Here is a 25,816-nt window from a genome sequence, read left to right as displayed (position 1 = left end):
ACACACACACACACACACACACACACACACACGTGTCAAGGATTTGCTTGAAAGCAGCCGCCAGTTCTCTATGATCTAAAAGGTAATGCAGCATTTACACCAAATTACTGCTGCCTACCGCGGTGCCCCTCTTAGCGAGGAAGCCCGTGCCAGGCGGACACTGGACAGTTCCTGTGTGCTGTTCGCCACGCACAAAGCCGACGGCCCCATTTGCAACTTGGCTAACTTAGTTGGCGCCCGCCCAGCTAGCCCCCGAAGCGCGGCCACGGTGAAAACGTTCTGATCCCAGAAAATCATTTCCACGACAGTGCAAGTGTTCGAAAGCACAAAGGCAGACACTGCCGACCCGCTCTAGCTAGGAAGTTTCGGTACTCGGGCGGCTGGGTGGAGCACGCGTCCAGGTAAGGGATTCCGGCATCGCACGTCTGGTGGCCTCTTCCCGGATGTTTTGGGGGCTCGACCTCACTTTTAACGCCAATTCACCAGAACGCACCCCCGCTCCTCCCCCCCCCCCCCGCGTTTTTTCCAGGAGGCTCGGACTCTTTTATTTTCCAGCCAGGTCCCTCTGGGGGGCGGGAGAGGAAGCACACTTCGCATTTCCATAAAGAGGGGCGGCGGGGGTGGGGGGTGCGGGACGGAAAGAGGTCAGAAAGGAGCCAAACTGCATCCCTCCCGCCCACCTCTGTGCCCCAAGCGCTGGTTCGAGCGGCGGAGACCGGAGGCGGCCAGGAAACTCTGTCCCTTTAAGGGAACCTTGGCCGCCAGAAGGGGAGGGAAGGATGCGGGCTCCGGACTCGGACTGGGCGCTGCAGGCACCGCGGAGCAGAGGCGAGCGCAGCAAAACCACAGCCATTACCTGCAGCGCTCACATCCTTCCCCCACCCGAGCGCCCCCTCCCCCGTCCCCGCCTCCCAAGGAGACTTCTAATCCGGAGCATGTGCCGTGCCCTTTATCTGGGAGGAGGTGGGGAGGAAGAGGAATGAGAGCTTTTTAAAAATAAATGAAACGTTTGCACCCGGGGGTGGGGGTGGGGGGCTGGAAAAAGGAGGGGGCGGTGGGAGGGGGCTTTAAAGGCGCCCGGGTGGGCGGAGGCGGCGAATCCGGATCAGCCCGGCCGGAGACGGACGGCGGACTGCGCTGGGCACCGGCCGCGGCTCACAAAGGGGAGCGGCGCGCTCCGGCCCGGGCAAAAGGGGAAGGACAAACCGCCTCGGGGCCCGATCGGCTCCGCAGCCACAATGGCGTCTTTCACGGGGCATCCGGGGGCGCCGCCGAGGCTGCGGGCGAGGAGGGGGCGGCGGGCCCCCACCCCCGGCAGGAGGCAGGACCGGAGCCCCGGGCGTCGCCGCCCCCGCGCACCCCGCAGGGCGCTGCGCTCGGCCGGCGGCGGTGGCGGTGGCGGCGGCGGGTCGGGCCCGCGGCGCCGGGAGGCTCTCGGCGGGGCTGCTGTGCGGGCGCGGAGCTCTGCGCCGGGAAGAAAGGAACGCGCGCGGCTCGGCAGGGAGGGAGGGGTGAGGGGAGGGCGGGGGAGAGCCGCGGCGAAGCGGCCGCCGGGGAGGCTGGCGCGCGAGCGGCGGGCGGGCGGCGCTGGCACGGGCTCCGAGAGCCGCGGCGTCTCCGCGCCCAGATCCGGAACCGGGCCCGGGCGCGCGGGCTCCCGCCGCCCCGGCCCCGGCCCCGCCGGCCGCGCCCGCTCCGCCCCGCTCGCGCCCGCTCCTGCTCGAGGAAGAAAGCCGAGAACCCGCAGCAGCAGCCCCGCCGCCGGCCCGAGCGGATCCAGAGCGGATCGCAAGCCGCCGCGGCGGGCTGTGTGTGTGCGAGTGTGCCGCGCTCTCGCCCCATGCCTGGCACATGCGTAAAAGCGAGTTGCGCCCAAAGTCCCAGCCATACCCTCCTTAGCAAATAATAACAAACCCAAACCGTCAGATCTTACCTGAAACATTGAAGCACAAAGTCTCTCTCCAAGTCCCCTTTTCCTTTTCCTCTCCCCCCTTTTCCGATTTCTCTCCCAGCGATCTGCTCGGCTCGCCACACCAGAGAGAAATGCAATAGCTTGGCTAAGGTAGACAGAACAAAATACAGAGAAGAGTTGCTCCAGGGCTTTGAAACCCCTCAAGGCAAGGATCAGGATACAATTAGCTCATGCCTCTACCTCCAGTCTAAATCAATCTCCAAAATAAAACTTAAATCAAATTAACTGATCACAGGGCAGACAATTGATCTCCTTCAAAAATAAAGCTCTACGTATACGTATAGATAAATATACATATAAGAAATTTTTTTCCAGTTTTTTTTTTGGGTGGAAAAACAATCTTATTCCAGCCTCCAACTTGCTTTTTACCCTCCTCTTGCACAGAAAAGCTGATTTTAATCGTTGTGATTAGTTTTGATGTAACGTTTCCGCGGGCGATTTCTGCAAATGGATGGAGTGTTTCTTTGCCAAAAGAGGGAAAAGCAGCAGATGATGATAATTATAAGGATTGTTGGTTGTTTCTTTTTATTTGTGTTTGGGGCTGTCTCTTCACTTTCTCAAGTTGACCTGACATTGCTGTTACGCTAAGGTCGCACAACTTGTTGATGTCTGATCAAAGGATAGGTGATAATTTGGCAACAGAGCCGCACATTTTTGGTTCCTTTGGCGACATAACGTCCCAAATGACGTGGATAAAAATAAGCACATGCAGTCTGCTTTGCCCCAATCAGGTCTGAATCAGCGCCTGGGGGTGATACACAAACTCATTTCAAATGTTCAACCATGCAGAATTGCAAAAAGATTGAAGGAGTTACACCACATTTTTTTTTTTTAAATAGCAAAATTAAAAGAAAACAAAACCTACATTAGGTGTAGCCAAAGACCTATCATTTAGGTTTTATTTGATCAACATTCTGAACATATCTTGCCTGCTCCCTTTTCTTTGCTTCCCTCCACCTGGTACCTTTTTCGGGGGCGGGGGAGGCTATGGTGGGGGGGGGGGTTGTATAATTCCATTATTTGATGGAAGTGCTCAACAGAGCTAAAGAGACTCTAACATAAACACATTTCCCCAGCTTGCGACTCTGGTTCTGACCTCCCCCACTCCTCATCACTTCTCCTTCCTCTCTAGGTCTTTGTTCAAAGACCTGGTGCCTGAGCCAGTCCTAATCTTAATTCTTTGTAGTTAGAGTGGGATATTTAGTTGTAACTCTAGGGTCACCGCTCATTAGTGTTCTGTCCTTGCAGGATACTTTTTGAAATGGTATATTTTTTTGAGCCCTTCACAGTTCATTAATTCAAAGACTTTGCTGACATTTTCTTATGAAAAAGACCAGGCTGTAAGGCCAAGGCTACTAAAAAAAGGAAGGGAGAAAAGAAAAAAAAAAAAAACACTAAATAGAACCAGACGTGTCCTGTGCATACCTGCGATTGGCAGCATTTCCCAGGAAGTCTTTTTTAAACTCTCATCTTTCTTTTAAGGTAAGCGACTGCTGCAGGACCAGCAGAGAAGGGAAGGGCCAAGTTCTTTAAAAAGATCATCCATCAGATCTGTGTAATAATGACATGAGAGATTATTAACGTCATCATGAGAATCAGGGGTCTTGGTAGGTTTTGTTTGTTTTGTTTTTTTGGTTTTTTACATAACAAGTTCTGGTTTGAGAATATCGGTGACATGCAAGAACAAAAAGTGAATGGCTCACAAAACAACAGGAAACAAAATCGCATCTTTCTTTGCATGTTCTCCTTCTCTCCTGCCCTCCACACAAGGTAGATACATTCTCTGACCTGCAGTGGAGTTGTTTTCAATATCGGCAAGACTCTAGGTTCAATTGAATAAGAACTTTCTTCTTGCCCCCAAATGGCACATGAAACGTTAATACAGAAGCATGTGGAAAGAAAAGAGATTGATAGGACTTAATACATTGAAGGTGTGGCCTGAAGTGACTTTTATTAAAGTCTGGAGAGCCTCCTGTCATTGTCTTGGGATGCTAGAGCTGGACAGATCATTTGTGGACATCTAGTTCTTGAAATCATTTCACATATGAGGAAGTGGAATAAGCTTGCCCAAGGTCACACGAGTCAGTGACAGTCAGTGACAAGGCCAAGATGAGGTCTGGAAAGGCAGGACTAGAACCAAGGTGAGTGGTGCCCCTTTGAAGCTTTTTAGGCTGTTTAATTTAATGGCTTAAAACCATACTTTCAGCATTCCCTTTCTGCAGTTTGTCCTAACAACCTGTTAACACCTTCTTTCAAATATCTCTGGTGGCAGCAAATCCTTGGCCTTTGACATTTAACTTTTGTAACACCACGCTCCCTCCACCTCCCCCAAATTAGTACCAGGTCTGGGAATGAGTGAGTAATGAAGATGGCTTATACTATTTAGATTCCAAAAAAAGAAAATATGACAAAACACAGCGAGGCTAATTTTCTAATTAGTACTTAAATGAACTAAAGACTAGTAGCAAAATATTTTAAGCAGCAGAATTAACTGAGATTTCGGTTTCCAAGATAACTGCTCTGAAGAGGATAATATTCACTAGAGCAAACTGAGTTCTGAAATGTTCATTTGCAAGGTGTTTAAATACCTCAGAATGGCATCACTTAGAGGAAGGACATTCTTTTGAAGCTGTAAGTGACTGACGTTTTAAAGTGATCCATCCATTCGGCTGATTGCTTAATTTGCCATAATCCCAGTGACAAATGGGCCACAGAGTAAGTTATCGTGGAGAGGATCTTCATTTTCTTGTAGTTTGAAGGGGACTCAAAGTTGAGACTATGAGGATTCAGAGGGAAAATTCATTTTGTATCAGGGAAAACAAAGAGAAGAAACAAAGAAACCAAGGATGGGGGACAACTGACTTTAAATTCTAAGATAGATTTCTTTCTTTCTTTCTTTTTTTAAATGAGATGGCACGTGAAAAGCAGGGTCCATCTCTTGCCTGGTATAAGACACGAATTTACCAACTTTGCTTCAGTCAGCCCGTGCCATCACGAAATTACCCAAAAGTATTTTTTTATCTGATTATTATCTGTGCAAGTGAACGTGTGCATTTTGTGAGCTCTACAGTGCTTTTTTGCCAATCATGAAGAAGTTGGGGGCAAAAGTATATTAAAAATCCTTCGAACCTCCTTTTTCAATAAATAGTTGAAGTGAGAGCAGCAGCCTAAAAACCGTTAGCAACACGGAAGACAATGGCAATAAAATCGTCAGCAAGAAAACAATCAGGAAGAAAACACAGACCTCTGTTTCCATCTTCCTGGGCCTCCCTATCAAAATGAGTTCCGCCAGTTTTTAAGGCATAAAAACGATGACTGGATATTTTGAATTGAAACCAGGAGCTTGGTGGAAAAAAGTTGAGTGCCTGACCGTGGAGCAAGAGAAAACGGGATGTTCTTTAAGGGGCGCAGCAGTCAGTCCCTTTTCCTGTTAATGTGGGGACAGCTCATTTGGTCGCATGGTGGTCACTGAACCCTCAAATCACGAGTTGGCACAGAACGTCATGGCTTGGTCCAGGGGTAGCCCTGCGGTACATTCTTGGTGCCGATTTCACAAGATGTGGACATTAGTAGCTGAGATGAAATGTGAAATTGCAAAACCTTCCAGTGAAGCCAGACACCCAGATCCAAGTTAAAAATCCCACTGCACTTTCCATTAGGAAGAAGAGAGAAGTGTCAGTGCCTGCACTCAGCCTGGACATGCGTGGACATCCCTCGCCACCGCAAGGCAGCCACGGCTTCTCCCTCCGTGCCACCAGACAATATTTCCACCAGACCGTCAGCACCATCCACCTATCCCTACCATGAGAGGCGCTGCTGTGCAGGAAGGCAAATTAGGTTATTTTCTCTTCGAGTCAGTGTTTTGGAGGAAATCACCTGTTTTTTATCAATCAACCTGAAACTCCCTATAATACTGTGGAATGTGCACATTTTCCTGGAGTTGAATAGAGGCATTAATAAGCTCAAACAGAATGGGTTTGTGATTCCTGGAGATTTGGCCCCAACCACCACCTGTTTATAATTAGTCTCTGGAAAACATGATAGTTTTCTATATCACTGTCAATGTTAAGAGTCTGTAATATCTCACATTGGGAAGAAGTGGATCTTCTAATGGCAGCAGATTCTGCTGGCAAGCGTCAATTTCTGCTCTCCCATAATTCTGAACAGAAACAGATGCCAAGTCCTTATACTAAAGCCCTTAGACCCTTTTGGTCTTTTTTTTTTTTTTTTTTAAGATTTTATTTATTCATTTGACACACACAGAGAGAGAGAGATCACAAGTACACAGAGAGGCAGGCAGAGAGAGAGGGGGAAGCAGGCTCCCTGCTGAGCAGAGAGCCCGATGGGGGCTCCATCCTAGGACCCTGAGATCATGACCTGAGTCGAAGGCAGAGGCTTAACCCACTGAGCCACCCAGGTGTCCCTCTCTTTTGGTCTTTTAACAAAATTTCTTCTCTGGCTGTGCAGCGTGAATACTGGCCATAACCTCACATTGTGAAGCAACACAGATGAATTCAGAAATAAAACTTGACGGTGGCCAGATACCTTGATTACCATTTTAGACAGAGGAAAACAAAAGAAAGATATTTATGCAATAGGAGATCCCGAATTTAATGATATTTCCATGGATGATTTTTTTTGACGAGAATAGCTTAGCCTCATTTTACTACTTCATCTCGAAATCACATGGACACCTCACCTTTTCATGTCAAATAATGGGGAAAATGAGATTTTCTTCAAGGTAAATCTAGCCGTGAACAATCCTAGGTCTGTCGATGCTGCTTACTAGGGAAAACTCTGTTCCTTTGAGCATCCTTGATTCTGACAAGACTGCCTCACACATATAAAACAATTAATTAAGCATTGTGTATAATTGTTGGTATAAGAAATGGGGCTGGACCACAATTCTGCCACAAATCTCTTTCTTTTTTTTTTTTTTTTTAAAGATTTTATTATTTATTTATCAGAGAGAGAGATGGAGAGAGAGCGAGCACAGGCAGACAGAATGGCAGGCAGAGGCAGAGGGAGAAGCAGGCTCCCTGCTGAGCAAGGAGCCCGATGCGGGACTCGATCCCAGGATGCTGGGATCATGACCTGAGCCGGAGGCAGCTGCTTAACCAACTGAGTCACCCAGGCGTCCCCACAAATCTCTTTCTTTATAATTATTTATGTTTTCTCTTTCAGGAATTACAAAACAAGTACAAGCAAGTGCTTTAAAAGCAAAAATTTTTTTAAGAAAAGGAAATACGGTTTTGAATATTAGAAGAAATGAATTTCAGGGCTCATTCAAATCTCTAAGAAGTAGTCCAATCAATCAGTCGTATATTGTTGTACTCAATTTCTACATTCTCCAACTTAAGTGTATTCTTCCTTCCCAAGCGTTTGACTTCATCCTTTTCAGCTTGTTCCCTGTCATCTGTGAGGCTATCCATTTTAAAGTGATGCCATGGTTATTTTAAGGAGGCATTTTTAATAAGGCAAACATTTCATTAGCTATTTTGTTTTCTTTCTTGTTTCAGTGCCTCATCGTGAACTAGCTGGCGTTGAAAGGTACTTCTATTTGCAGGGAAACGCGTCTCATGCACAGCACATTCGGTAGAGAACCACTTAGCTTTGCTTCACTGTTCTTCTGTCTGAACCAAAGCTGTTCATGAGAAACCCCATAATATAATCAAGGCCCCTCCGGGGCACCATATACATTTATGTAAGTTATCTCTTCGTACATCCTTTGGGTGTCAGAACCTCTCAGCTTTGCTAACCATAAAAAGTCTGCCTTAAGCATATTACTAACTTTAAAACTCTAATGATATGGATGTCATATTTCAATTTTTAAAAAACCTTTCCCTGCTCCACCCTGAAAAAAAAACCCTATAAAACTTATTCAATGGGATCATCCTATGGTTAAAAACATAAAATTTATTTAAAAGAAAAAGAATCATGAATACATTCTAGTTTAAAAAAAGCAAATACAAGAATAAAGAAAAAGAATCTGGCCCCAAAATAATAAACAGGAGACAAACATATTTGTCTCCAAGTTTTAGTAAGAGCCAGTATTAACAAATTGCTATAGGAATCAAGAATCTGTGTACTTTCTTTAAAGTTATCAAAAGAGAAAGCACTTTCTAGAGTCTTAATGAGTATAAGCCCGATCAGTTAAAATGGGTACTGGGAGGTGGGGAGCAAATCGACAAGACTATTCCACATGGGCATTTAAATGATTTCCACATTATTCTTAATAATAACGTTAATGATAGTAGTGATAAGAAACAATTATGAATGATGGTAGGGAACTTCCATTGTGTAAAGACCATCTGGCTATGAGAGTTAGACATGAAATTCTAAAATTAAATCCTCAATCTGTCCCTTTAAGGTTGCTTTGTAGATAATGGATATCTTAATTTTTTAAAAAGAAAAAAAAAAACCCCGTATCCATTGTACCGAACATATAGCAGCTCCTGCTGAGAACACAAAGCCTGTGTGTCTATTTCTTTTCTAATTGCTCATGTCCCTAAACAAAACAAAGGCTCTGTAAAAGAGCTTATAAGATAATGATAGTAACTCCTCAGTCTTTTATTGTTCTCTTCTGAAAAATTTTGATAGGTAAAACATTATTATGATCCCACTATTCGTCATTTCCCCAAAGTGGGGGACAAGAATTTCCCTACATTTTCTTCCCTACGGTAAAGCCTACTGAAAGGAATGTTTTTGGGTGGAAGGGGCTAAGTTTTTGGACTGCAACAAATGTATCATTTAAAACTTATCATAATGCAAAATATAAAAGAGAAAGCATGTAACCCAGAACCTGGAAAATGATGTTATTATTTGACACACTGTTTTTGTTTTATTGATTATACCTAGAGTTTAGCTATGACTAATGTTTAGATTCTCTGGCCATATCAAAATGTAGTGGGGACAAAAGGACAAACATGACCCGATCCAACTTACATGGGTACCTGGAAAGAGTCACATTCATAAAGACAGACAGGAGACCAGTAGTTAGTGGGCCTGGGGGAGAGGACGAAATGGGGAGCTATCTTTTAATGGCTACATAGTTTTGATTGGGGAGAATGGAAAGATCCAGAGATGGATGGTGGTGATAGTCATATACCAACATGAATGAGCTTAATGCCGCTGAACTGTATACTTAAACATGATTAAAATAGCAAATTTCATCTTGCCTCTAGTTTAGTGCATTACGACAACAGAACAGGAAAAACTATACACAGATTATAACCAGTCATTTAGTTCTTGATTTTGTCAGGTCTATACTCACCTTTGGCTTCTTCGATCCCAAACAAATACAAACTGAAATAGTGAATGAACTTTCTGAAAAATCAGTTCTATGCCACAGATAGAGTAAGTAAAGCAAGAGGAATAAAATCAACCGTTTTCCTTATTCATAGGATGTCAAGCTCCCAGATTGAATGATGAACTCCCCCAGGCAGGTGAGTGCTTCCTCCTCTCCTTCCTCCTTCTCTTTCCTTTTCCTATGAAGACTTTGACTCGTGGAGTTGCTCTCATGTCATGCCCCTTGGAAGGTCCCCTGAGATTCTCTGATGATCTCTTTCTAGACAGAACCGAGTTTCTGGGAGCTGTTGACATACCCTGTGCACTGGTGCCTTAGCCAAGCCCATAACCCAGATATATCAAGCATGTATCTGGGTTATGATACATGTTACAAAGATCATGATACATCTGGGTTATGATACATGATACAAAGATCAAACATCAATTAGATCTTTCCGTCCTGTGAGTGAGCAGGAAAGGGAGGACTTTGCGTGAAGGAAGAGTACTATTGATGGTGTGGTTGAACCTTTGTGTCGTCCATGCCCACCCTCATTTTTGGAAGCAAGAGGAGGCAGGTAGGCAGGCAAGAAGCAGACAATATCTTTCGCACATTCCCGTGCTGTTGACTACCCATGCCGCCCTGTGCTGGGTCATAGTCCCTACAACGTGGCTCAGCTCCCAGGGTCTAATGCTGGACTGCCTGGGGGCTGAATGGACAAAAGAGCATTTGATATGTTCTCCATTTGTTGGTTACAAGTCATCTGTGTCCGTTTAGTTTCATCTCACATCACATCTTCTCTTTCTCAGTCCTTCCCTCATCCTCTGTGGGTGACAAATAAAGGGAAAGGTGTTTCCCAACCAAGGCGAGTTCTAAGGGAACTTCATGGCCTAATTAGTTGGCTCTTAATTTCAGAGAAACTTGACTGTGTATGTTTCCTAATTAGACCAGCAAAACCTAATGCGGGTGCTGACACTGCCTTCCTCAGGCAAGTTGTGTACACAAAACCGCATCATCCCAAGGAAATTTCTCTTTGTAATTACTTTGTCCAACTTAAGCTTCAGTGAAACTTGCACCTTTCACAAGATGAAAGCCTTGCACCCCCTGCCTGGTTATATGCACCGCGTGTCACATCACAGAAAGTCCTTGCAGAAGTCTGTTTTCATATTTTAAAGTAGTTAAGATGCTTCCAGTTTTCTTCTCTTGGCCTGTAGTGTGTCTCTGTGTGCAGGATCATATGAATTATAGGTATAGATACACACATTTCCTTTTGAAGAAAGCAAAGGAAATTGTTCCTGCCCATGAAAGCGAATTCCATTTGTTTTAGTGAAAACTAAAAGTTCCCAAACTGAATTGGATCCTGATCTGGGAAGTCAGGTACCTAGCCTCTGGCAGAGGCCATTGTGTAATACATTAGGGCCAGGAAGAGGACACGCCCTCCCCCCAAGGCAGTTGTACCATTTTCTGTAGAGAAGAACTATGTCTCCCAAACCCCATGGGAGGTCTAATAGCCTAAAGCATCAGAATTGATTACCTCTGGCTTGCTTAATACCAAATGTCCTTGGTAGTTAGCAGAAGTTCTGGCTGGCACAGAATTCCAAACTCCACATCCATAGCCATGGTAGTATTTATCCGGACAATAACAGATGTTCCAAAAGAACAAGACTCCAAGTCACCAGCTCCTAATATTGAAGACAAGATGGTTGGCCACTCTGCCCGCAGCCTTCGAGTTATGCAAAGAGCTTGTTTCTCCCTTTCCCGCTCAGGAAAGATGCCTGCCACCGTACAGAGACAGAGATCCTCCTCTTCCTAAACTTCCTGACGACACAGACTTCTCTTGTTGATGGAAAGGGTCTAACCCTCAGCAGGAGATGCTCAGAAAGTAAGTAAATCCCTTCAGCGGTTTCTCCCTGCCTTTGGACTAAAGACCAGAATTTCTTGAGGCCCTACCTGATCTGGCCCATCACCCCTTTGCACCCACATCAAGTGTCCCTCTTCCCAGTCTGGGTTGCCCCAATACCCTGGGGCTCCACTCCTAGCTTTCAGCTCGCTGCTCCAGGATCTTTGCATGGGAGGCACGTTTTATACAAAGAATCTTCTTTCCCTCCTCTAACCTCTGAATGAACTCCTGCTCATCCTTCATCTGGAATATCACTTCCTCGAGGAAGCCTTCCTTTTTCTTAGGACCTGCTCAGTGCTCTTTGTCATAAGCACTCATAGTTTACTGGAATTTTCTTTGGACTACTAGTTGATTTGTGCATTTCTTTGTTATTTGATTACCTTCTGCTTCCACAAGGTAGGAACTTCGTCTGTCTTTTGTGGGTCTCCAGGGCCTCACACAGTCGGTGCCCGATGAATACTAGTTACCGAATGAATAAATGAAAGAGTGAATACGTTAGAAAAACAGCTAAAAGGGGGAGAAAAAGACTAAGATTGTTAATAGGTAGGTAAGGGGAGGAATAAGCACACTTGGGATTTGGTGATTTTATTAGTTTTGCATTAGTGGTTTTTGTTGTAGGTTTTCAAGGCCCTGGAGAACTTATCCTACAATCTATGATCCTACCCAAAAGAACTGAGAGCAGGGACTCCATCAGGAATTTGTACTCCAAGGCTCATGGCAGTCTTCTTCACAAGAGCCAGAAAGTGGAAACACTCAAATGCCCATTGATGGATGAACAGATACACAAAATGCGGCATATACATAAAATGGAACATGATCCTGCCTTAAAAAGGAATGGCAGTTGGACACAAGCTACACCATGGGTGAAGCTTGAAGATGTGTCAAATGAACAAAAGGGCAAATATTATATGATTCCACTTCTAGGAAGTACCCAAAGTTGTCAAATTTTATAGTGACAGAGAATTAAATGATGGCTGCCAGGGACAGGGGGAGGAATAAATGGGGAATTATAACATTTAATGGATACAGAGTTTCAGTTTGGGAAGATGGAAACACTCCAGACGTTTCTATCCAGGTGGATGGTGATAATGGTTGCATAAGGACCTGAATATATTTAATGCCACTGAACACTTAGAAATGGTTACAGTGGTAAGTTTTATGTTGTGTATATTTTACCACTATTAAAACTAAAATTTAAACAATTAAAATTAAAACAAGGGAGTGCGAAATACACACACACACACACACACACACACACACATACACACACACACACTCATACCTCTAAGAGTCCTTCAAGTTCAGAGTCCCTTTGCTTATAAGGAAGGGCCATTGTATCTAGATGATTCTGTTTGAAACTCACCTGTTTATTATCTTTCATTTTATAGTTTCTGTTTTCAAATATCCAGTTCTTCCTCTTTGCCCTGACATTGAGTGGTGGCGTATCCTTTTCTTGAGGAGATGCCTTCTCATCTGACGCCAAGTGAACATGGAACATTGTCCCTCACAACAAAATATCAGCTCTTGACTTTGATCCCAGGTAGACATTGTATTTAGCCTGTTTTCATTTGGAAACATCTCTAGGAGAAACCGATACGGCCCTTATTTTTATACTTCCTCCAAATTTTTACGTTTAATTGGCTCTCAGATCCCAGCTACCATTTATCTATAGACATACATTGAAATACAAGACACGATTATCACATACAAGGCCAAATGTCGACTTTCCTTAAGATGATGCACAAAGGAATATGGCCAGGATGGGAATCTCTAAGTGACTCTCAAAGGCAGAATGATCATCTTCAATGCTGGTAAAAATGATCTGTAGGTTTCCAGGACCCCAGCCCTGGAAAGGCTCACCTGACAAGTTTGGTGAAAATCTGCAACCGAAACTGTCACATGAGGGCATTTTAAAAAAGATTTTATTTATTCATTTGACACAGAGAGAGAGAGAGAGAGAGTGAGCACAAACTGGGGGAAAAGCAGAGGGAGAGGGAGAGGGAGAGGCAGGCTCCCCACGGAGCAGGGAGCCTGGAGACTTGGGGCTCCATCCCAGGAACCTGGGATCATGACCTGAGCCCAAGGCAGATGCTTAACCCAGTGAGCCACCCAGGTGCCGCACCTAAGAGTATTTTAATGCAGGTGAGCCCCATTACACTGAAGAAGCAAACAAACGAACAAGCAAACAGCGGACTACCTTGCTTGCCACCTTACAGGACAAAACCCTTAGAAGCTTTAGCAGCGTTTTCAACAGGCTGCCCTTTTTGTCTCAGTATTTTGTATCGTACCATTTGTAAGAGGCAAAAGAGGACCTTGAGATTGCCCTCAGTATGAACACAGCCCTCTGTGGGGGACAGCTCCCCATAACCACTTTTTAGTTCCACAGCCAGTAGCTGGCAAATTCGGGAGGTTACCAATTCCATCGAGAATCCAAAAAAACCTCATATCCTCTCCCTTCCAATATGAACTCACATCATTTTCAGCATTCCCTTCGGACGGTTCTCGTCCCCTCAAAGCGCGTCTGTAGACTCCAGGTAAATTGCACTGTCCTCAACCCTCTTCCTCCCGGACAGGCCCTTTCCTCACTATTAGAGAATCATACAATTTCATATTTAAAGGGGGCTTTAGGGATCATGTAATTCAATCAAATAAAAGAAGAAACAGAGGCCCAGGGAGATTAAGTGACTGATGTCACATTGGGTTATTAACCAAGCTACCTAGATGTAGTTGAAGGTACTTTTGAAGATGCTTGTTCATAGTTGTCTAGGAGATGTAACTAATGAGAAGGTGATCCAACGGACCCCATTTATATGTGCGGAATTTATTATTTTTTTCCCACAGAGTTTGTTGGGTATCACTTTGGAATCCATTGAGGCTGAGCATGCTTTTAAGAGTTGATCTGATACCATCCTGTCCTAGAGGAGTGTTTGTTTCAAAACCGGAAGTCCCAGACCCCTGAATCCAAACTGTACCTGCTGCCTCTGCCATCGTGCTTTCGTGTGAGTGGGTTTGATCAGGATACTTGGGGTTGGAAGGTGTAGACGTGGGAATGCAGGACGAGATTATCCTGAGCCAGACCGTGTGGCCAGGTTTTGGTGGCCGTGGGCTAGGAGTTGGAAGAAGATAAGAGAACAAATGAATGGAGCCCCACGCCCAAGCTACATGGCTCCTTCGTGGACACCTGAGACAGGTCATGCTGTATAGGGGAAAGAACATTGGCTTAAGGGCTAGGGTTGGTTCTGCCATTTCCTAGCCAGGTAATTTTGGCCAGATGAACTTGTGAGCATCAGTTAACTTCTGTGTGAAATGACAGTAATGAATACCTACTGTTCGATAGATAAGAGATGACATGTATAAAGCCACAGGTATATGACACACAAGCAAAAAACTGCTCATGTGTATGTACATACGTATGTGTATGTACCTATGTACACGTATGTATGTGGTGTGTGTGTGTGTGTGTTGGGTTCCCAAAGAAAAGGCAAGGCTTTATAGTATAAAACCTTGCTCAAAACAAAACAAAACAGTAACACTCTCTGTAACCCAAATTTCTCCCGTAAGGGTGACGTGAGTTTGGGTGTAGCACTGTCCATCTTTCCTTCCACCTTCACTCGAATATTTTGGAAACAAGCTGAAAGGAAATAGAGTACCTTTAGCTCATCCCCCACCTCTCAGAAAAATAAAAGCAGAACGTGTCAAACTAAAAAAATTGTTGTCAGGTCATTACGCCTTTATTAAATGTTTGATTTCTCTGGGACAACATGGAGAAAGAACAGATCCAGCCAACAAAGTGTTCACTGTCTGGTTGAGAAGATAATGTTTTATACAGAAAACAATACCAGGTGCTGTGCAAACCATCACTAGCTCTTGTTTCAGAAGAAATGATCTGAGGGTCTGGTGTTGTCTTGGAAAGGCATCTTGGGAGGCTCCCTGGGCTGGTGTTTGGAAGTGGGTTTGGAGGCAGACAGATGGGGATGTGTCTCTGCTCTCTTCCCTGTATTTTAGTCTTGTTACTACATCTCAATGCTTAATTGTCTCATTTTGAAAAGGGAGAAATGACATTTGATTTTTAGGGTGTTGTAAAGATTCAACAAGATAACAGCTACACAACACAAGGCACAGATGCCAGCACAGAGGAAAAGATCAAGAAATTGGCTGGACGTGTCCATTTCCTGTTACAAGTGAATTTTAGTAAGTGTTGAGGGTGCAGAGAAACCGAAGGTGGAAATATACAACGGTACAGCCATGTTGGAAAGCGGTGTGGCGGTCCCTCCAAATACTAAGGTTACCGTAGGACCCAACTTTAAGAGAATCGGAAACATATACAAACACAAAACTTTTCCACTAATAGTCATAGCGGCTTTATTCATAATAGCCCAAAAGTGGACACAGTCCCCATGTCCATGAATTGATGAATGGATAAACTAATAGATAAACACTGATGCATGGATAAATACTATTCAGCAACACGAAAAAAATGAAGTACCGATCGAGGCCAAAACATAAGTGAACCTTGGAAGCCAAATGAAAGAAGCCAGTCACAAAAGAACATGTTATATGATCCCATTCATGTGAATGCCCAGAACAGGCAAATCATCCATGGAGACCAAAAGTGGATTCGTGGTTGCCGAGGTGTGTGGTGAGGAGCTGGGGAGAAGGGAAAGGGGAAAGGGAGGCACTGCTGGTAGATTTGAGGTTTCTTTCTGAGGTAAGGAAATGTTTAGTGATGGTGGCATGAACTTCCAAATGTACGAAATGCCATTTTAAATGAGTTGTACGCTTTAAATGAGTGAACTATGTAGTATGTGAAATATATCTCGCTAAATCTATTTAAAAAAAAAAAAAGGAGGTGAAGCTTAAAAGAATGTGGCACTTGGGCAGGCAGAAGGAGCAAGAGGGCAGAGCACACAAGAAACGGACGTCATCTGTGTGTGGGAGCATGGGTTTGAGAGAATATTTGCAACCGAAGGATTGCGGGCAGGGACGCACCAAGGTGGGCCATTTAAGACCAGGTACAGCAGTTCAGAGTCAACCTCAGAGGCAGTGTGAAGGGCTCTGGGGTGGTAGGAAGATCAGGGAAAGTAGAATTTTCCAGATTTCTCAGCATGTGGTTTGGATGGGGCAGGAAAGAAAAATCAGAGGCAGGTGAACTGGAGTTAGCTTCTGACAGAAAAGGAGACTCTTCAGTGGGTGTTTGTGCTTGCGCTGGGGTTGGGTCTGCCGTCCATGCCTCCGTCTGGAGGGAGGGACCCCTGAGGGTCATGGCTGTCGGGGGCGGACGTACCTACGATCAAGGGGCAGGACAGCCCCGTGCGGGCTGCTTGGTGAATGTGAGTGGAGCTCCCCATCCTCCCTCACACAGCAGAATGTGAAAATTGTCCTAGGGGTAGAAAGATCCTCATTTTCGGTACAGAACAAACACAAATACGATATTTCATATCTTCCCTGCCATTTTCACCCTTCCCTGTAATTGGAAACTCTTGCCCCCAGTCTCACCTGTAGGAGTCTGTCTTCCAAGGTAGGATTCTCTTCCCCTCCTCAGCAAACCCTCTCTGTCTGCCTTCTTCCTCCCCTACCCCGCCTTCACATGTTCACAGGGTTTTATTTTATTGGTCAGTCCTTTTGATTAGCGGTGGTAAAGGAGCAGGGCAGAAGAGAGAAAGGGTGCTTCTGTTTCATTAATTTCTGATAAAGTGTGCAATGTTTAAAGGCTCCTTTCATAAATCTACACACTTTTCTGTTTCACGGCCTCCAATTTACCTCCTCCTTTCAGGCTTTGGTTGTGTGCTCAGAGGCTCGAGACCCTGAACATCTCCACACGGTGTCTTCAGAGCCTCCAGCAGTTTCAGAGGATTGAGCTTCTCTTTGCCCCTCAGCTTGCTATTAACCATGTTCTCCTTAGTCCTGGATGTTGCCCTTTTCCCTCAAGTTCACTGCTGCAGATTTTCTCCTGGGAGCCACCCTCAATTATAATATCAAACCTAGTTCTTGTGGCGATCTAGCTGCCCACTGTAGCTCCCACGCTCAGACTTCCAGCTGGCTTATGCAACTCGATGGACCCCCTCCTCCTCCCTGGTAGATGCCCACGCAAGGTGCACTGAGGGGAGTCGTTCATAAGACACTGCCTCTTATCTCATCTCCCCTAGCACCCCAGAATGCCCCACAGGAAGAACCCCAGACACTCTTGGTGGTTCTAACTACTATTGTTGTCTTCAACAACTCGAGTTGTTCTCAGTGACCAGGTGTACACATATTCCTTTAAGATATAAAACAAAAGGGTTTGGATGAGTGGGCTTGGAAACCTAAAAGCTTTTCTATTTTGGTAGGTTATTTCCCCCTCTGAGACACATACAACTTGGACTGTTGAGGTTTGGGGAGGAGATAAGGGGGATTCAGGGTGCTTGCTCTTGGGTAAGGTAGCGAAGTCATAGTAGGTTGCTACCTTGGCTTCTTGGATGTCTTCTTCAGTCTCGGTGGGGCTCTTCCTCTCTTCCTCCTCCCTTCCCTCCCTCCCTCCCTTTCTTCCTCACCCCTTCCTTCATCCCTCCCTCCCTTTCATTCCTTTTCTTTCTTTTTTTTTTTTTTTAAAGATTTTATTTATTTATTTGACAGAGAGAAATCACAAGTAGACGGAGAGGCAGGCAGAGAGAGAGAGAGGAAGGGAAGCAGGCTCCCCGCTGAGCAGAGAGCCCGATGCGGGATTCGATCCCAGGACTCTGAGATCATGACCTGAGCCGAAGGCAGCGGCTTAACCCACTGAGCCACCCAGGCGCCCCCTTTTCATTGATTTTCTTAGTAGTGTGACAATTGCTCCTAATTTCCTTTCAACTAGGAAGTAAAAGTGCCTTTATTGTTCTTAGGCAGGTCTTTCTTCTTATCTTCCTAACTGCCCACCCCCATCCAGTAAAGTGACTTTTACTCACTCTTTAAGTTGTCAAAGTGAGCTGACAGCCTCTGCCTTTGACTGTGAGCCTTCCCAAATGTCCAGAAATGCCAGTCACTACTTTGTCATTGGGCAGAGTGGCTCAGCCCTAAATCAGCCTGAAGGTTTCTTCCTATCCTTCCGTCTCTTCCAACCATATACAAAACAATCAGGACTTCCTGGAGTTCTTAGGGCCCTAGAACATTCTGGAGATATTGAACTTCCCAGCTGGGGCCAGTACATAAACTCTTGTAGTCGGGAGCATGAGCTGGCTCCTCTGGTCGACCAGATATCCAGCCTGGGACTAGTAATGTTCCATGAGCACCTGGTCCAGTATATATCTTCTTCAGACCCAGCTCCTGTCCCAGACTCCTGGGGCTCTGGGGGTATTGCTGTTCCCCTCATCTCATTCACCGTCACCCATTGGTTCAGTCTTTTCTCTCTCTCTCTCTTTTTTTAAAGATTTTATTTATTTATTTGACAGAGAGATCACAAGTAGGCAGAGAGGCAGGCAGAGAAAGAGGAGGAGGGTGCTCCTATGCTCCCTGCCGAGCATAGAGCCTGATGTGGGGCTTGATCCTAGGACCCTGGGATCATGGTTCTAGCCGAAGGCAGAGGCTCTAACGCACTGAGCCACCCAGGTGCCCCACCTGGGTAAGGTAGTTCATTCTTAACAGCTGGTCCCCAGTGACCTGGAGGTCCCCGACTCTGTGAGGCATATAAATAGAAGACCCGAGTTATAGTCTTAGGATGTGGCCTGTTCCAAGTCTGTCTCTCAGGATCTCTGGAAAAGGAAAGATCATAGATTTAGGCTGATTATCATTTCACTATCATAGATTAACAATGGTTCTGTTCCTGTGTCTTACTAAACTTGACCATGTGCCAGTTGCTTAGAGATATGAGTATAAGGAAGCCTGGGTAGCTTGGGCCTCTTTGTAGAAAATGGTCTTTAATTAAAGAGAGTCCCCCCACCCCCACCTACCCTGCCAAGGGATATCCATGGAGGGTTTTTTTTTGTTTTTTTTTAAATACATGGACTCTTGCTCTTAATTTGCTTCTGGGCCTTTGTGACTGTGAACTTTGACCAGTCTTTCAACCGCATCTGTGAGAACACACTCAGGAATCCTGAACACCTACACCTTCTGGGTGAGAAGGGAGACAGTTGCCCGGGAGGCAGTTTTGCCCTTCCTCTGCCTCTCCAGGCTCTGGCTCTGCCGCTCAGGCTGTGCGGGAGGGTGGCCCCATCCCCTGGCCCCTTGCTGACAACAGAAGAGTTTCAGACTCTTGCAAAGTCTTGTACTCTGGTTCCTGTCCTTGACTTGGCTCTTCTGGATTGTGAAAGGGCCTCTTGTTTGAGAATTTCAGAAGGAACCTGAGCTTCTCCACATCGCCTCTGTAACGAAGCAGTACCTTCTATTTGAGAGAATCCAAGATGCCATCAACGGTAAAATGTGTCATTATTTTCTGTCTCATCAGAAAGAAGAATGCAGCCAAACTATGGCTATTGTTGATGTTAAGGCCATCCTGTTAAAAAAACGCAGATCTTAAGAATCAATGAAATAAGGAGCACAGTGGTTACATGTACAATCCTTGGAGTCAGACTGCTGAGATTTGAATCTCAACTCTGTTATTTAACGTTTGACCTTGGGCAAACCACCTGACTTCTCCATGTCTCTGTTTCCTCATCTGTTGGGATTATAATAATAGTATTTACTTGAGAGGACACTGAGGATTAGATAAGTGACTCCATGTAGGACACTTAACCCAATGCCCGGAGTATAATAAAGGCTTAATCAATGTCAACAACTTTCAGCTGAATGCTAATAAAGAATAGTAGTTAATGGCTTACATTATTGAGCAATTATTATAGACCAGGTATGGTGCCAACTACTTTATATGGATTATCTTCTTTTTTTTAAAAGTTTTTTTTTTTTTTTTTTTTTTTGGACAGACTGAGAGATCACAAGCAGGCAGAGAGGCAGGAGAGGAAGCAGGCTTCCGGCTGAGCAGACAGCCTGATGTGGGGCTCGATCCCAGGACTCTGGGATCATGACCTGAGCTGAGGGCAGAGGCTTAACCCACTGAGCCACTCAGGCGCCCCTACATGGACTATCTCGATTGTGAACAGGAACAGTAACCCAAGAAGGAAGAGGCTGTGATGGGGCCTACTTGCCAGAGGAAATGCCGAGGCGAAAGGAGGTTGGTTCTAGGTGTCTGCGTCTTCAATAAACTCTGTAAACTCCTTCCTCCCTGCCAGCCTCCCCCCTGCCCCACCGCCGCCACTTTTATTTATTTATTTATTTGCTTAACAATTTACTTTTAACTTACAGTTTTGTTCTTTTCCTCTTAATCAGAAACATTTACCACGAAGGCAATGAAGCTTGGGCTTCAAGATCCCTTACTGATATCAGCTCTTCCTCAAGACGTCTGACGTCCAGTGGAGGATTTGCAGAGTGCTCTGAGGGCTGGAGACGGGGCAAAGATCTTCTGTCAGGGCCTGCAGAGGAGTTGGGAGTCCGGCAGAATGGACCGGGGCTGGGGGGATGCCCGCATCTAGACGGCAGCAACCATTGCTGACTTGCCCCTGTAGTCTCTGTGTGAACTTCCTTCTCTCTCTCTGCACAGCGGGCCAGCCTTCTGAAAGGGTGGAGCTGCTCATTTGCTACGTCGTGCATTGGCCACCTTGTTCTCTTCCGTAGTACGGCTCCTCCAGCCGCGACCCCGCCAAGTAGAAGAAAATACCTACAGTCCCGTGGTGAGGATGTACACAGGGAAACACTAAGAGGAAAGAACGAAAAAAAGCACTGGAGGTCCTTAAGTTCTCTGTTTATCCACAGACAAACAACCACTAACAAATGGATTTTCTAAAAGTAAATAAAAGCTCGTTTTAGAAATTTTAATTTAGGTTGGAGATCACTCATTCTCTTTCTCTCTCTGTAAGAGAGACTTAGAATCAGAGAAAAATAACTGTTGCTCAGGGTTTTAATTTAAAAACATGTTAGGGTTTTTAGTTGACTCATTCTCTGATTGTCCTTTTTTATTTAAAATAATTTTTTATTTTTATTTTTTTAAATTAACATATAATGTATTATTTGTTTCAGGGAATTAAAATAAATTTTTTAAAAATGATTTTTATTTATTTATTAGAGAGGGAGGGGAAGCAGCAGAGGGAGAGGGAGAAACAGGCTCCCCACTGAGCAGGACCCTCCCCCACCCAACCCAGGGCTTGATCCCAGGACCCGGGATCATGACCTGAACTAAAGGCAGATGCTTAGCCAACAGAGCCACCCAGGCACCCTTGGTAAAAAATTTTTTAAAAACAATTCCCTCCACTGACTTTGAGATTGATATATTCTTTTCTCCTGGACTGGCATTGAAAAAAAAATGTGATTTGTCTTCACCATCATTCTATCATTAGAATACTGGATCCAAATAACCATTTCATCCATTTCACAAATTGTATCACCAAAAACCACACAGTCACCAAGGCCTTATCCTTGTTTGTTTGTTTGTTTGTGTCTACCTGTTGCAGAGTTGGCAAGTTTGAGAAACAAAGGAAAGCATGCTGGGAGAGGTAAGTAAGTTTGTTTAACTCTGTTTACTTTATTCTGTGGGCTGGTTGGAGTAGCTAAGTGGGTGGAGACTGGTACTGACTGCCATTGACTAGAAATAGACGAGGTGCCACATTGAGCTCTGTGGACTCTGCTGGGGCTAGCTTGGTCCCCCATCTCCCCAGGAAGGAGGGGTGGTTACTATTCTCGTTTTTCAAAAGAAAAAACTGAAGTTCAGAACCGTTAAGTAAACTTTTCCAGGTCATAGAGATTTTGTATTTCATCGCACTTTGGATGTCATCAGTTGTAAAGTCCATCGTGATTTTAGGTCCAACTAAGAAAGCAAGAAATATACTCACAACTGTAGCATAGTGGTTTTTTCTGTCTTCGCATTTTTACTATATTCTTATTGGGAAGGCTCTTGAACTTATGTTGGCATCGATTTCTTTCACAGATGTCTTCTTGCGCATGTGTGAAAAGAAACCTAGAAATGAAAAACAGGTTTTCTTTTTTAAAGAAATGAAGTAAATTGGTGAAGATATTTATAAAACTTCCCATTCAGACTGTGGCTCTTACGAACGATTTTCCAACTAGGATCAGAGATGTTCATGTTCTGCGGAGCAGGCTCATCCTCTGTGTCATCAGAAATATGGGTGATGTCACATTTCCTGACTCTTTGCTCACTGTCACCTCTGAAGTTCTCTTCGGAGCCATTTCACAAGTTTTATGGCTGTGTACAAGCAGGGATGACTTTCGCTAATGACAGCTGGCCAACGCTGATTATCAGATGTATTCTGATTTCAGAAATACCAAAATGTGAGTAAACATGTGTCTTTAGGTGCAAACTGAGGTCTATGTCTCTTTTAACTGAGACACAAAGGAGGCTTTTGTCCTCTGGTTCCAGAAGTCGAAGCTTCCTAGCAAAGGGTAGGAGCAGGTGCTGAAACTGAGCTACACTCCAACTTCTCTGCTTCTTACCTCTTGCCACCAGCTAATGTTCCTCATGTTACCTTCCAAACCTCGAACAAAGGCAGATTGGTAGACCCTTGGAGGGGAAAAGGAAAATTCAACCACCCCAGGAAAGACTTGTTCTGGTCTAGTCCCAGTTTCAACCTACCCTGATAATTTTCACGTAAGTTCTCTGGAAGCACACCATTCCCAAAAGCATGGGAACTGCCGCAGTTCAAAGATACTGCTGTTTGATTCTGTACAGGGAGGTTGGTTACGAAAACTATCACCTGTTCCATGTGTGGATGATGGTTGCTCTGGGGAACTGACTCTCCTGCACCCCCTTGGGGCATTTTTATCATCATGGCCAGAAGCCACCCCTGGTAGCTAGGTGGGGCTTAACACCACCACCATCTGTTGTGGAAAAAAGCCTCACATCTACCGGTTTGGGCAGGGGTGGGGGAGGGGGATGTGTGGGGGGGGTGTCGATAGGGGGAGTCTGCATCACCATCACTCAATTTTAACACATAATTCAGTCCGCCTCGAGAGAGGACCTCTTTGTCTACCACCCAGAAAGACAAATCACATAAAGGAAAGGTCACCCAAGATGCTCCTGTTTTGAGCAGGAAAAGTACATCTGTCCGCATTTTCAGTTTTGTTTGAGCGCTGGAGTTTGTTTATTTGATTGTTTTATATTATGGCAGCTGGGGACCAAGGTATTTCTTTTCTGTTTGTTTCTCCAACTCTTTTTACAGTTTAACAAGTCAAATACAAAACTCAGGGGAGTTTGTAAGGCTCGTGAGGGTGCAGTGCATAGCATCACATTATTGATTGGAAATACTGCATTGGAATGCCGTGGAAGAGCCCCAAACCAAGAATTTCAGATGCCTGAAGCTTCGAGCTTTCCAATTAGGCTGGAAGTTTCCCTTGATAACCAGTAGGGCTGAAGCTTTTAATATTGTTTAGCTGTATCAGTTATCAGCAGCATTTACTAGCTAGGCAGACCAGCGGCTCGCTTGATGTCAGCGAGGTAGCTCGTCTGACTCCCTTGCACACTTGCTGATCAAATATTCTATCAGAAAAACATAAAATAACATCTTCAGTGTAACGTAAACTGATCATAATTGGGAGCAAATGCTTCTTTCCCTTCTTCAATGCTATCTGCTTCCATGCAGCCTACTTTGCATCCAAAGATACATTTGAAAGTCGAAATCCCTTAGAGCTAAATATTCTAAACTGACAGAAGAATTTCTAGTGGCACACCAGCCTAGAGCCATGTTTTTATGAGGACATCACTTTCTATTTCCAAGCTTCAGCATGCACTCTTGCTTCCTTATTGCTGGGAGCCATGCCACATCAACTTGCCTCCCTCGCAGCCTTTAATGTTTTTTTAATGGAGTCCAGTTTTCCACCTAAGTTATGGCTAGCTTTCTGACAAACCATCAGACACCTAAGTAACCATAATAGAGGTGTCCAGCTGTGACGTGGGGAGAAGGCGAGGAGAAACTTTCATGCCTTTAAACAAAACCGTATTACGATCATTCATTTTTCACCTGGCCTCCGGGTTTGCCAGAAAAGGCTAAAAGGGGCTTAAGAAAACATTTTAAAAATTAATATGTGATATGAAGTCTTTTCTTGTAAGCCACAAGCTAAAGTCATCATTTCTAAATCTGGCTGGCGTGGCAAGTGTGCCCCCGGGAAGGGTGGCCGGGTGGGGTGGGGTGGAGTGGGGGGGTTTGGTAGGGGAAGAGTGGTATTGTTGCATTTTTTTCTCCAGCATAAAATGGCTTGGGTAGCAATAAAGTTAGTTACCTAATGAATTACAGCAAGCCTATTTTGTAGGCACCTGGTTGTTCAGAAGAACTGAAGGAAATAATTGTAAATGTAAATAAGCGATGAATCACTGCAGATGAAATTTATCAGGGAATATGGGCATTGCTCTGTTCAGGGAAGAAGGAGACGCTCTGGAAAGTCGGCGCTGTGCAAGGCTGTATCTATACCATTTGGAAAGCCTTTGCAGAACACTGGTAATTAAATCTGCCCTCAGCTGGGAAATGATGCCCCAGGTTGTCTTGCCGATAGGTAAAAGGTAAGTGCTCTCACCATACCTGTGTTTTAGGATCTCTGCTGTGAAGCAGCTGAGTTATCTGGGACACTAGCCGTGAGGCTGTATAGTCTATACGTTAATATGGGTACATGTTACAGCTAAGAAACAGGCAGGATTCCTCTTCCTACACTCGCCACAACTGGGTCTTGGTTGGCGTTTGGGTCTCCGCTCAGCGGCTTCCCCTCCCTGTCGAGTCCTTCCCTTCCACATAAGCTCACTCTAAATCATCACACACACACCCTTTTTTTTTTTTTTTAATTTCACAATCATTGTCTGAAAGGATTATCTTCATCGGTTTGCTGGTTTGTGGATGCCCGTGCCTGGCAGTAAAGAAACTCCTTGAGAGCAGGATGCTATTTGTTCCCTCCACCCCTGATTCTCTAGCTTCTCGAAGCAGTGCCCGGCACAGTGTAAGTCTTCTGAGAGTGGTGCTTGGCTGGACACCTGAATGTGTGAGCAAACGACTGAATGAATGAATGGAAGAACGAATAAATGAATGCAGGCTGTTGACTACAATATAGTTCCAAAGAGAGTTCTAGAACCCCGGATCCCTCACAGGCCTGGTGTAAGACAGGAACATACGTAGAGTCTAAGGTGTCACCTAGGTCTGTCAGCAATCATCTGTACAATTGAAAGAAACCCCCTCACCTTCTGGCACAGCATCTGACATATTACACTGTTGAAGGTTCCTTAAGGGAGAGGTCTTGGGGAGATGACCTGGTGTTCAATTCATTCCAACAAGGAAATGGGGGGATATACTAGCGAGGTCCTCTCAGGGTCCCCACCGGTGAGCATCCTGGAGATAGACCCGCCATCACACATTACCTGGATGGACAGGGCCCCTTCGTCCAGTGTGGGTGTTCTAGTATTAGCTTGAAGTTCCTCCACAAAGACTCTTTCCTTGGACAAAGAAAAGTATTTTACCATGTCATTAGTATTTTGCGTGCTTTCTGTGAAAGCCGTCCTTGATGTCTTTCACGTAGGTTAAAACTCTCCTTGCCGAAAAACCAGTTTCATTTGGCTGATGGAGTTGGGTTCATTAGAAAGATGAGTAACTTAAAAAAATACTCCTTTGAATCGGATGTATTTTACAGGAAGGGGCCTCGCTTGATGTTGCCCATCTTCACTTGT

General features: G+C 45.0%; 1 protein-coding gene and 1 long non-coding RNA gene across 2 annotated transcripts in view; one reads left to right on the top strand and one right to left on the bottom strand.

The window, feature by feature from the left end:
- The window catches only part of KCTD1 (potassium channel tetramerization domain containing 1), a 180,787-nt gene extending 178,707 nt beyond the window's left edge, over window positions 1-2,080 (bottom strand). Inside the window, exon 1 of the mRNA XM_082698889.1 lies at window positions 1,934-2,080. Coding sequence (XP_082555015.1) covers window positions 1,934-1,942 — 9 coding nt within the window. The 5' untranslated portion in view covers window positions 1,943-2,080. The remainder of the gene's footprint in view (window positions 1-1,933) is intronic.
- On the top strand, window positions 260-24,658 carry LOC309847959. Its single transcript, XR_014302746.1, has 7 exons — window positions 260-401; window positions 11,024-11,139; window positions 13,999-14,156; window positions 20,031-20,278; window positions 21,612-21,653; window positions 22,085-22,446; window positions 24,527-24,658. It is a non-coding gene; the product is annotated as an uncharacterized lncRNA (long non-coding RNA).
- Window positions 24,659-25,816: the final 1,158 nt, after the last annotated feature.

This window comes from Mustela nivalis (assembly GCF_964662115.1).
Source record: "Mustela nivalis genome assembly, chromosome: 14".
Lineage (NCBI taxonomy): Eukaryota > Metazoa > Chordata > Mammalia > Carnivora > Mustelidae > Mustela > Mustela nivalis.
The sequence above is the reverse complement of the archived record's forward strand: the minus strand, read 5'-3'. Positions and strand labels throughout refer to the sequence as shown.